The sequence below is a fragment of the Homalodisca vitripennis genome, chromosome 6, assembly GCF_021130785.1.
Source record: "Homalodisca vitripennis isolate AUS2020 chromosome 6, UT_GWSS_2.1, whole genome shotgun sequence".
Classification (NCBI taxonomy): domain Eukaryota; kingdom Metazoa; phylum Arthropoda; class Insecta; order Hemiptera; family Cicadellidae; genus Homalodisca; species Homalodisca vitripennis.
Window position 1 is genome coordinate 107,780,143 of NC_060212.1, and position 12,706 is coordinate 107,792,848.

General features: G+C 34.4%; 1 protein-coding gene across 4 annotated transcripts in view; it reads right to left on the reverse strand.

The window, feature by feature from the left end:
- LOC124364702 (thyroid receptor-interacting protein 11-like) overlaps positions 1-12,706 on the reverse strand; it is a 138,216-nt gene that overhangs the window by 20,944 nt on the left and 104,566 nt on the right. For 2 of the 4 annotated variants that reach the window (XM_046820388.1, XM_046820390.1), the window contains 5 exons: positions 10,825-10,935; positions 9,593-9,786; positions 4,655-4,818; positions 2,631-2,734; positions 774-903 (listed from right to left, as the gene is read on the reverse strand). In XM_046820388.1, coding sequence (XP_046676344.1) covers positions 805-903; positions 2,631-2,734; positions 4,655-4,818; positions 9,593-9,786; positions 10,825-10,935 — 672 coding nt within the window. In that variant the 3' untranslated portion in view covers positions 774-804. The other 2 variants (XM_046820391.1, XM_046820389.1) reach the window with 2 other exon arrangements.

Below are 12,706 nucleotides of genomic sequence, written 5' to 3' on the forward strand. Positions count from 1 at the left end.
TTGAATATTGAACAATAGTAAAAGAATATTAATGCAAAATTTGGACCTCATAATTCATTTTTACATTTAAACTTATAACATTGTAAACTAAATAGTTTTTATAACTTAATACACAAGTTTAATCCAATAACATTGTTTTCTTATCTTAAAGAGCCGGATTTTATAAAAATAAATCAATTTTCTGGTTGTTGTTTAAGTCACCTATAATTTCCTCAGTTGTGAAATTTACAACCCAAATTATTTTTGTGAAGCTTTTGCTTTGTCCAAAACAATTGATCCTTGAAAAAAGTGTGTCTGAATATGTATGTTTAATCTTGTATATTGCAAAAACTACACAGATCATAAAAATTTAGTTGAATTTAGGATTACTGAATTACCTGAATCATCCATGTCAACTTTCAAAAGTTTTTGATTGTTAAACAATTGTTTTTAGTACAAATCAGCAAATGCTTTAAAAAAATAATTAACATCACACTTTTAAGAAAATTATTTTTGAATAAGATTAAGTTACCTTGTTGCTTTAACTCAGTGATGGCTCTGGATTTGTGGTCCAGTTGCTCAGTGAGTCTGGAGGCTGCACTCAGCCCTTCTTTGGCTTCTTTCAGTTGTAGCTATGGACAAAAAACAGTTTTATTGGTTTGAATGCAGCCCAATCACATTATTGCTTTAACTCAGTGATGGCTCTGGATTTGTGGTCCAGTTGCTCAGTGAGTCTGGAGGCTGCACTCAGCCCTTCTTTGGCTTCTTTCAGTTGTAGCTATGGACAAAAAACAGTTTTATTGGTTTGAATGCAGCCCAATCACATTATTGCTTTAACTCAGTGATGGCTCTGGATTTGTGGTCCAGTTGCTCAGTGAGTCTGGAGGCTGCACTCAGACCTTCCTTGGCTTCTTTCAGTTGTAGCTATGGACAAAAACAGTTTTATTGGTTTGAATGCAGCCCAATCACATTATTGCTTTAACTCAGTGATGGCTCTGGATTTGTGGTCCAGTTGCTCAGTGAGTCTGGAGGCTGCACTCAGCCCTTCTTTGTCTTCTTTCATTTGTACCTATGGACAAAAAACAGTTTTATTGGTTTGAATGCAGCCCAATCACATTATTGCTTTAACTCAGTGATGGCTCTGGATTTGTGGTCCAGTTGCTCGGTGAGTCTGGAGGACGTACTCAGCCCTTCTTTGGTTTCTTTCAATTGTAGCCATGGGGAAAAACAGTTTTATTGGTCTGAATAAAGACCAATCACATTGTTGCTTTAACTCAGTGATGGCTCTGGATTTGTGGTCCAGTTGCTCAGTGAGTCTGGAGGCTGCACTCAGCCCTTCTTTGTCTTCTTTCATTTGTACCTATGGACAAAAAACAGTTTTATTGGTTTGAATGCAGCCCAATCACATTATTGCTTTAACTCAGTGATGGCTCTGGATTTGTGGTCCAGTTGCTCGGTGAGTCTGGAGGACGTACTCAGCCCTTCTTTGGTTTCTTTCAATTGTAGCCATGGGGAAAAAACAGTTTTATTGGTCTGAATAAAGACCAATCACATTGTTGCTTTAACTCAGTGATGGCTCTGTATTTGTGGTTCAGTTATTCGGTGAGTATGGAGGACGCACTCTTGAGCTTCAACTGTAGCTATGAACAAAAAACATTTTTATTGGCCTGAATGATTCCCGATCACATTGTCGCTTCAACTCAATGAAGAATCTGGATTTGCTTGGTAAACCTTACTTTTTATGACAATTATAATAATTTGTAATAAAGAACATAAAATTTGTTATTAAATATTAAAAAACTACTATTTAGTGTAAAATATCACAGGATGATTGTGTAAAACATTTTTTTTTGTGCCCATTGACAATTTTTATAAAAAAGCTTGTGATGATTTGATCAGTGATCAACAACAAGAAACATCAGCTGGTACAAACTAGAAAACTAATACATGATAACGTTGCTTGGATGCTAAGTTCTAAACCAAAATATACTTAAAGAAACAAGGTCAACTGCAAGGCTTTGATTTCATTGAACAATTCAGTGTTCTTGTTGTTAGTTTGTTGCAGTATCTAGCTATATGTTCATTCTGAGGCCAATTCCCGATCATGTTCATATCACTTAGCAGCTTAGTTCTAAATCAAATAACTGACAAGTTACAATAAAAACTATAGTCACCTGCAATGCTTTTATCTCATTTCAATGTTCCTGTTGTTGGCTTGTTGCAGTATCCAGCTATATGTTCATTCTGAGGCCAATTCCCGATCATGTTCATATCACTTAGCAGCTTAGTTCTAAATCAAATAACTGACAAGTTACAATAAAAACTATAGTCACCTGCAATGTTTTTATCTTATTTCAATGTTCCTGTTGTTGGCTTGTTGCAGTATCTGGCTATATGTTCATTCTGAGGCCAATTCCTGATCATGTTCATATCACTTAGCAGCTTAGTTCTAAATCAAATAACTGACAAGTTACAATAAAAACTATAGTCACCTGCAATGCTTTTATCTCATTTCAATGTTCCTGTTGTTGGCTTGTTGCAGTATCTGGCTATATGTTCATTCTGAGGCCAATTCCTGATCATGTTCATATCACTTAGCAGCTTAGTTCTAAATCAAATAACTGACAAGTTACAATAAAAATTATAGTCACCTGCAGTGCTTTTATCTCATTTGACAGTTCAGTGTTCCTGTTGTTGGCTTGTTGCAGTGTCTGTCTAATCCGCTCGTTCTCCATGGCCACATCCCGTTCTTTATCTGTCAACATTTCAATATTTTACTTTACATATATAATTAACTAGCAGTTACCCGCGGCTTCACATGCAATATTTTGATTTCACACGTGTATGAGCACTTCAAGTTCGAGTGAATTATACTTCCAATGCCAATTTTGAGTTTGCCTTGTTGTTAAGATCAAGAAGAGTTTGGCAAAAAGTAAATATGCCATAAGTAATGACCATTGTAATTTAATCCGGTCTTAGTATGTTTTGTTCCATAGTTGATTTTGCCTTGCTTCCTGATTAAGAAAATATATACGTACATGCATAGGTGTAAGAAGCTACTGTTAAAAGACAGCTAAGATGGGTTTTATAACAGTCTTTAAATTTATAGTAAAAGCTAGAGAGTAACCTTGTCTTTTATATCTAATACTTAATATTTGCTAAATATGTATAATTCAAAGTATATTTTTACTAAAACTATTAATTTTCTTATCTGCATATTTTCTTGGTCTGTGTTCAACAGCAGTGTTAGAAATAAGAATAGATACTGTATTCATACTAGGGACTCTTAGAATGTCCATGTAAAATTTCAGTACTATCAGTCGAATAGTTTACAAGTGAAAGTAAAACAAACAAACAAAGGCACTTCACATTTATAATATTATTAGGATGTATAAATCAGATGTCACGTACTTGAATATTTGTGTTCTGATTCCTTCACAGAAATATTAAATACATCTTAACATCAAGTGTCAAAAATGTAAAAGAGTTTAATTTAGTTATACATATTGGCTTAAATTATGACAAAATGATTTTAATTACCACTAATAACAGAAGACAACAATTTTGACAATAATGTGAACAATAAATTTATTGACTGTTCTGAACTACAATTTCCTGGAACACAATATCACTATGTATTTGAACTGTCCTATGTTAAAGCTGGTGATAGATGTGTATGAGAGAGTTAAAAAATAAACTACTATTCTATACAATATTAATTACTGATAAAATCAAAATCCGTGGTCTAAGCACATAATTAATTACTGTAATTAAATAATGTCTTTTTTATGTATGTATACAAATAAAGATCTATACCCAACTCCATATCCTTGAAATCCAATTAAGCAATGGATATGTATTGGATATTCAATAAGTCTTCACTGAAGAATTCCCATTTTCCACAAAAAAGGTAATAAAACATCTTTTAAGGGTAAATGTGACAGTATAGTAATGATATTGGTGTTTAACCTTAGTGGCAAATGAAAAAACATTACATTAAGCCATATGTTATATACTGATGTCATCTGTATTCTCAATACAGGTTTAGGATTTTGCTCCAGCTGCCCAGCCAATCAATAGTATAGGTTTAGCGCCAAACTGACTGAGTGTGTAAGTTAACAAAATACTCTAACTAGAAAAGACTAAAGAAACCCTAGAGTTCCTACACAGACAGCCACTCTTGTTAGGGTGGCCAAATAGAAAATTCGAGGTGACTTTAGTCGGGATTGAATCACCATGTCGGGTGACTCCTCAATATTTGTAACAAATTCACACACTGCTTCGATACAAAGAAAACATAATTGACTTACCAAATGATAAAAAGTGCTGCAAAAGCCTTGGTATTACTACAACATACGATTAAGAAAATGGAAATGTTTGGAAATGTTTATGCACGACTCCCCTCCCATTAATATAATAGCAGGTTTTAATCAAGTAAAGAATTATGAGTCGCATCTAAAAGATGAATTCAAGACAAAACCTTTATTCAACACTTTATTATAACCATGTAAAAAAAATTACATTTAATCTAAGGCTTTACGTATATTGCTAGTTAAGAAAATGATTTCATTAAATACATTTCGTTCTATTTTGTTTCATTTTATATACTTACTGCCAATTAGTATGTGTATATTTTATACGTATACAATAAACATACAAGATGAACGTCAGTTACCTCTCTGGAACTGCTCCAGAACAATCTGCAGGTTGGTCAGTGCGGCTGCCTGCTTGTGTAACTTGTCCTCGGCCACTGCCAGCTGAGTTGACAGCTTCTCCTTCTGCTCGGACAACAACCGCACCTGACTACCCAGCGACTCCACCTGTTGATTGGCTCGGATACTGCAACAATTATCCTTCGTTATTTACGCACAAGTTTATCTTTTATATGTATTACTAGCTGTTTCCCACGGCTTCGCACGCTTTTCGTAAGATTTGCCTGTGTATGAGCACTTTTTGGTTCAAGTGAATTATGTTTCCAAAGCCAATGTAGTGTATGTTTATAGCCATTGTACACACACATGTACTTTATTATAAAGTGGTCTAACACTCAAACTTTAAGTTCAACCAGAAATTTATTTTAAAGACAAATATACATCATAACTTAGCGCCTTCAAATAACTTTTGACTATTTAATACACGTAACTGTCTCGTATTTGCAGTTCATAATATGCAGGCACTTAAAAACTTCTATCTTTTGGAGCGCTGTCTGGTGGTGAGGTACATCAATGGGCATAGCATATAAATCTTCTCTGTGAAAAAATACATATACATACAAATTTTCATAATGATCGGTCAAATAGTTTACGATTCTATAAAGGACATACAGACAAACATGCATTTTTAAATATGTAGATTCGAAGTTCAATGCTAAAAAGCAATCCTTATTGTAATTGTTGTGATACAACAGATGTTTCAGAGCACCTTATAGACAAATCAAATCAAATCAAAATTTCTTTATTCATTGGCACAACATTGTACACTGAATGGTGTCATCAATAGCACTTATACATTTATACATCTAAAGTATTATTATTAACTATATAATTTGACATGTTCTGTATTTAAAATTCGTTAAAACTATAAAGAGCCTTGTCAATGAGAAAATATTTTAATTTTGATTTGAAAGTTGATAAAACATTTTCTGACTTTAAATATTGAGGTAATTTATTATAAAATATTGTGCCCATATATTGAGGTTTTTTGCGGAAAAATTCTAAATGATGTGTGGGAATGGCAAGGTCATTTTGATGCCTGGTATTGTATTGGTGAAGTGTACCAAGCTGTGGCAAATTGGAAAATCTGAGCTTTACCGATAATATTGTTTCATAAATATACATACCATACACGGTCATTATACCTAATGAAATAAAATGTTCTTTTGACAATGTGCCTTTTGATTGTGACAGCCTTTTGATGAACCAGTCCTTCTAAAATACCTGTCTCCATGGTTTACTTATTCAATTAACAAACACAAAACCCTCTGGAAAATAACCACTTGTCCTTTAACCCTTTGAGGAGTAATGACGTCTTGGAACGTCACTAGGTTCTGTTCCACAGGAGTAAACAGCTGAAACATGAAAATACAACCCAGGAGTAAAAAAAAAAAAACACATTAAACGTATTTTTTTTAATTGATTACAAATAAAAATGTACAAAAGTTGGAATGGTTACATTTTTTTGTGATTTACAGGTGATTTACAAATTTTTTTTGGTGTGAAATTCCTCAAAACAAGGGTAAATACACAATGCTACATTGCAGTCTGGGCAGTGAAATGTGGTATCCTTCCTCTTCTTTTCACGGGTGGTTGTGTTGTAGCATACATTAACACCGCTTTTGAGCTTTCCTTGCTTGACCTTCAGGAGAAGGGGAGGGGGCGGGCAAAATGGCGCGCTGTCAGGCGGAGCGGATGTTTGTCTCCACTTGGCGCTGCTACTGGACGTGGCACAGTGCTCCCCTGTCTGGGTTGGTAGTGCGCCTCAAACAACTGTCTTATCAGAGATGTCCTGAATTCAGAGAATGGAATCTTTTTGTTATTGAATATACCATGCATCCGGAAGGCATTTAGTAGTGTTAGATCTAATAAGTGGAAAAAAGAGTTTCCTGTACCACTTGGTTGTCTTCCTCGTTGTATCATTGAATGATATAACCATGTCCGTTCTATCTACGGCACCCATGTACTTGCAGTATTCGATGACTGATTTGGGGCTTCTCTTTGGTTTTCCCTCGTTTGGTTACAGGAACCATAGTGTGTTGGTTGTACTGTAGAAAGCATGGTTACTTGTCGGCGGTCACACCATCGCACAGCAATCATGTCTTCTCTGCTTCGAACTATGCACTCTCCTTCTTTCATTTTTTTTGGCAGACATGGCATGTCCTTCCGGTTTGCTCTTGCCGTACCACAAGCTCCAGTTTTGTTATCTAAGAGCCATCTCAATAAGGTCGGACTTGTATACCAGTTATCGAGATAGAGTACATGATTCCGATCTAAATAGGGGTGGATTAGGGTTTCTACTACTTTGGCTGAGACCCCAAATTCTTCTTCACTCGACATGTAGTTTGTGCCTTTTCCTGTGTATACAAGAAAATCGAGAACAATACCTGAATTGCTGTCACAGAGAACAAAAATTTTTATACCAAAGCGTTTGCGCTTGCTAGGTATGTACTGCTTGAATTCGAGTCTGCCTTTCCAAAGAATCAGACTTTCATCAATCACGAGACTTTTTTCTGGATTGAAATTTGAAGAAAACTTTCTTCTGATGGTTTCAATAACAGTTCTTATTTTGTAGAGCTTATCACCACCTTCTGAAAGGGAATTTATCGTCCAAATGAAGCATTCTAAGAATTATTAGGAACCTATCTTGACTGAACAGAGTGGAGAAAATTGGTGTTTGCAATAAAGGATCCGTGCTCCAGTACTGTTTCATTGTATTTTTTCTGCAATGAGGCATGAGCATCATAACTCCCAAAAAACAATACATCTCGTCTATATTAGTGTCACTCCAGCGTTTTACTTTAGAAAAATTGTTTGATGTTTTCATTTTTCATTTCATCACGAGCATACCTTATTTGTCTCTTGTACAATGTGAGAGAAACTAAATCTTCATCAAAAAGATTGTAAAAAGAATTCAATCTCCTTTCCTTCAAAATTTGACACATCATCCAATGTAAGACCCGATTTAGAATTGTCAAATGAAACATTCTTGGGATTAAAAATATTCCCATGGTTCCAAGAGCAATCGTGACATAGTTCAGGCGCATTATCTGGCAGGGATGAATTATTAGAAAAATCTATACTGTCATTAGTCGTCATCATAGACTGTGAAGAGTGTCCTTGGTGTCTAATATCGCTAGTAGACGTACCTGCATTGACAAAGGAGTCGTCTTCGACATCACTTTCATCCGCAAAGACATCGTCTGCATTGAAAAATGTGTCTTCTCCACAGTCACTTTGTTCGTCAAAGATGTCGTCGTCCGAATGAAGAACACTGTCATTGTTTTCAGTAATTTGATCACCCTCACTCACGTCATAGATAAGATGTCTGATCTCTTCACTTCGAAGCATAATGTCCGGATCCAAATCCATCTTAATCAGTACTAATACACTAGGTATATAACTACTTTCGAGCATATAAGCATACAAGCAGCAAACGAAAGTAAACGAAACGGTAAACCACTTCACATGTTTACCTAGCAATGCTCAACAACACACTCTAGCGGCAATTTCCAGTTCCTGTTGTTTCTAATAGATGGCTGTGTGCGGTCTGTCCGCTCGAGAAATAAGATGGTTGATAATTATGTCTTATTTGCCGATTATTCTGCCTCAAAAATTTACACTACCAACTATGGTTTGGTTTTAAATTAGTTTTTAAATAACTATATGGTTCTAAATGGATGCAAATAAAACAAAAACAAAAGAAAAAAATAAATTTCGTAACAAACAAATAAATTGACGTTCTGGAACGTCACTACTCCTTTTGGCTTGTTTTTCATTTGACGTTCTGGAACGTCATTACTATTTTGAAGCAGTTTCCCGTACTACTCAAAGGGTTAAACCCTAGTAACATTAACACCTCCTCCAGGAATTTCCTGGTAAGGTCCCATAAACTCGTGTGTAAATTACACCTCTTATTCTGCTGATAAGTCAACAAAGTGTATTTATTCTCATAGCATAGACAAAACTCTCTCTAGAAATGAACCACGTGTTCTTTTAACCCCCCGTAAGATTGACCCCACCTCCCCAGGAACTTTCTGGTATGGTTAGATAATCTCCCATAAATTAAACCGCTGATAACTTATTCTGCTGATTACCATCGTGGATGAAGTACTCTTCAAGTAATAAAACAACTTGTTCTAACCCTCTGTGGCAATTATTACACGGAGACTAACACACTTCCTGGAATGCTAGAAACTTGAAATTTAGCACAATTCTAGCTATTTCATGTAACCAATAGAAAACACCTAAAAGGTGACAATTTCTTCTTCATTTAAATTACTTAAAAAATTCAGAAGGGCTGACCAGTGCAGTCCTTTCTCTGAAGCTCGGTACCAGGTAAACTTGGACTTAGCTCAAATCCGAAAGCAGAATCGTCATTTGAGACGAAAAGAATTTTATTTGCTACAAAAAAGCCCTGTCACTTTTTGAGTATGTCTTCAATGGTTAAGCCACAAAACACCCTCAAGTCAAAACTTTAGTTAAACCCAGAACATGTTAAACACTATGGTCTACTTTTAAAGCTCATCTCCAAATTCAACTAATTACCAAAATTCTCGTACTCCTGAGTTTTCAAAAAACCCTTTCCGGGGTCTGCGTTTGTATTGTAAGTTTTGATCCAAACATTGTGTTGAATTTTTCAGTTTTTGTGGTTCTAATCACTTTCAAACCAAAATGTTAACGCCTTTTCAAAATTATAAAAATTGAGATTCCCTCACAAAATCCTAGGATGTTCTCCAGTATTTTATAATTATCAAACAAAGAATGATCTTGAACATATTGTATTTAAAATAACCTGTACAACATCTGATTGGTTTTCTATCAATGCCTATCCTCTACCCTACCATGGTGCCAATACTTTTCTACCCATTGAATCCCAAACAGAGGAGATTTTCACACACCTTGCAGAAGTATAAGCCGTGGACGAGGACTTGGCTCTCTCCTCAGCCACTGACAGCCTCTGGTTCAGCTCCTGTACTTGCTGCTCAGCTCTCACCATCTCCTGTGTATAGTTCTCCTCAACTGATACCAGATGACCTCTCAGTCGCTGCAGCTCCCTCAGCAGCCCGGCCTCCTTCTCATGCTGTTCCGACACCTGTCAATCATTCATCGTACGAAATTAGTTTCTTCATCCCATTAAGTTCTGTACATAAAAACAGTAAAATAGATCTAAACAAGACTTGACTGTTTAAACGTATATATCACACATTGCAGAGATAAGATGTCATTATATTTATTATACTACATTTGTTTTTCTTACTATGATTGATTGATATAAAGTTGATCCAAAATCCTTACACCAGTATTATAAAAACTTTTAACATGTTTATTATGGATAGAATTAATTGACATCAGTGCTAAACATTTCCCCTTGGCATGACCATCCTATTGTTGTTTCAAGTTGTGAGGATTTAACTATTAGTGTATGTGAGGGACATATTTTACCTGCATTTTTGTAATTTTAATTTTTATTGAATACTTAGTTGTATCTTTTATGATTTTAAATGGTACGGAAACTTCAAAATGACAGAAACACAAGTTTTTAGTGTTAAATGGCTTTTTATTTATTGATTTGGGACGATTTAAACTAACGTTTAGTAAAATTAACTAAAAATATTTTATTGCTTTTGTTTTAAATAAAGTTTTTGGTTTGCAACATATGGAACAACAAAAACCGGTAACATATGACCTTGGAAATCAAGCATTTTACAAGCATTATTGTTAAAATATTAAAATGAGCAATCACCCTGATTTAGTGTTATTTTCACTGAAATGTATAGTTTATATGAGTTTTAAAATAATGACTACAAGGAATAGATTGACTTTTTTAATAAAAAATTTCTCAATATGTGGCAGTAAGTGGAGGGATTTTTGATTTCAATAAAATTTGTCCCTGTTAGCCTACAAAATAAATTGTCCAACAAACAAAAAAAGTCTATTTACAAAACATCCACATTAGTGAAATTAAACTCATTTATTAGTCAAATTTTATAGACTAATATGAACTCTAACCCCGTAAATTTGATATAAAAATCAAGGTAATCTGGCTAAACTTTGTGAATAATACTTTTTGCGCATAGATCCATTAACCTACTAATCTAATAAAAAAGAAACAGGTATTATTTCTACTTGCCTCATCTTGAAGATATTTGTTTCTAAGCTGTTCCTGTTGTAAAGTTTCATAAAGTTCTTCCAATTTTTTAGTATCATTTTCATCCGCTTCACCCTTGTTTGATTGAGTTTTCTAAAAAATAAATCAATGATTAATTAATTATGAAAATGACAGGAGTAATCCATGCATTTTTGTAAACTGACTGCCAAAACAATTTGTATGGCCGATACTGAAAATGTTATTGAATTTGTTTCAGTTGGGCACTAGGAAACATCTTGTCTCCCTCGTGTGTAGAAGACAAAAGAACTCAATCTAAATATTAATGCTACAGTAAGGTTGACAAGATATTCGAGAATAGTTCCCTACAGTGGTACTTAAATAAAAACCCATTCCAAAAAATGGCAAAATATATAAAGTGATCTCTATTCCTTCATGAAAACTGGGAGATGGAAGCATTTCATTCCAAATTTTCTTGGTCTTTGTTTTATGAGTACATTTTCTGAATTGCAATTATCACGATATATAGTATAAACACTAACTGTGACATATCTTATAGAAAAGTCAATGTTTCACTAAGTATAAGAACAATGTTAAGGTTTATTACTTGAATTAATATAAGTATACATTAAAATTGGTTACTATATGCCATTAGCTATAATAAAAACCACTTTAGCTTAAAGATAGCATTTTACGAGGGTCGTGTGGAAAGTAAGTTGCTGTAATAAATAAAAAGTTATGTATAACCTTTACAGCTTTTTTATTACATGCATATGAAAGAATACTTAAAAACAATTGTGCAATATAGTTAACATTTACAACTAAGCATTTATTACCTGTCTAGGTACAAGCTTGTCAATACCTATTGAATAACATTCTGCCGCCAATGCATGTGAAAGATGGTAGCATTTTTCAGTGGTGACGAGGTGTAATCCACTTTACTGATTGATTTTTTTTATTCAACATGGTATAAGAAATCCATATTTCATCCCCACTATGTAATCAAAATATGTTTCACCTTTTACATGGTAATGAATAATGAATTTTTAAACTTGTCCCATTCTTTGTATTTGAATGTCATTAGTAAAAACGTTTGGGTACCCTTCCAGCATGGAATTTGTCATACCCAAGTTTCTCAATCACCAGAGATTTTTTGGCAGAGCATTAGCAAAGCCTATTACTTGAGGAACTGAAAAGTTTCATTACTGTCTGTCTATATGATATCTAGAAACAAACTGACCTGTAGACTTGAAATTTTGTAAGAAGCTTAATTTTTACTTGTATATAGGCAACACTGAGTTTGGTGATTGTGCATGTCATTCCATGGGATTTGGCTCAGCGATTACGAATCACTCTGATGATTGGTCTGATGGGTAACTATAGTTGCAATGAAAAAATAGCATAATACACAAATTTTTAAACAAACTGTATATGAGATTTTAACATGCAAAATTTTTTCCTTGAGTTGTAGTATACTCCCTACCTCACCTTTATTATTTGAACACTGCTATAAAACATAACATAATAAACAAAAATGTGAATGTATCATGACGTGGCAAGATATCTTGAGAGAGATTTCATCTGTAGACTTCGAATTTTGGATGAAACTTCATTTCTACATGGGTAATAATGTAACAGACATACAACAGTCCATATTGTCCAACCATGGACTTTGACTAAGCATTGTTGAAGCCTATCACTCATTAGACTGACAAAATGTCTCCTTTGTCTGCCTCAGCACATAAAAATTTCATTTTTCATGTTTATCTGCCTGTCTGTCCCCAAAACAAATCTGACTTGAATGAACTATAGATTTGAAATTTTGCACCCAACTTCAGTGAAGCCTGTTATGCAACACATTGTGTGGCAACTTCCACCTTGTATATCTGTGGTTTGAAAGATCTGT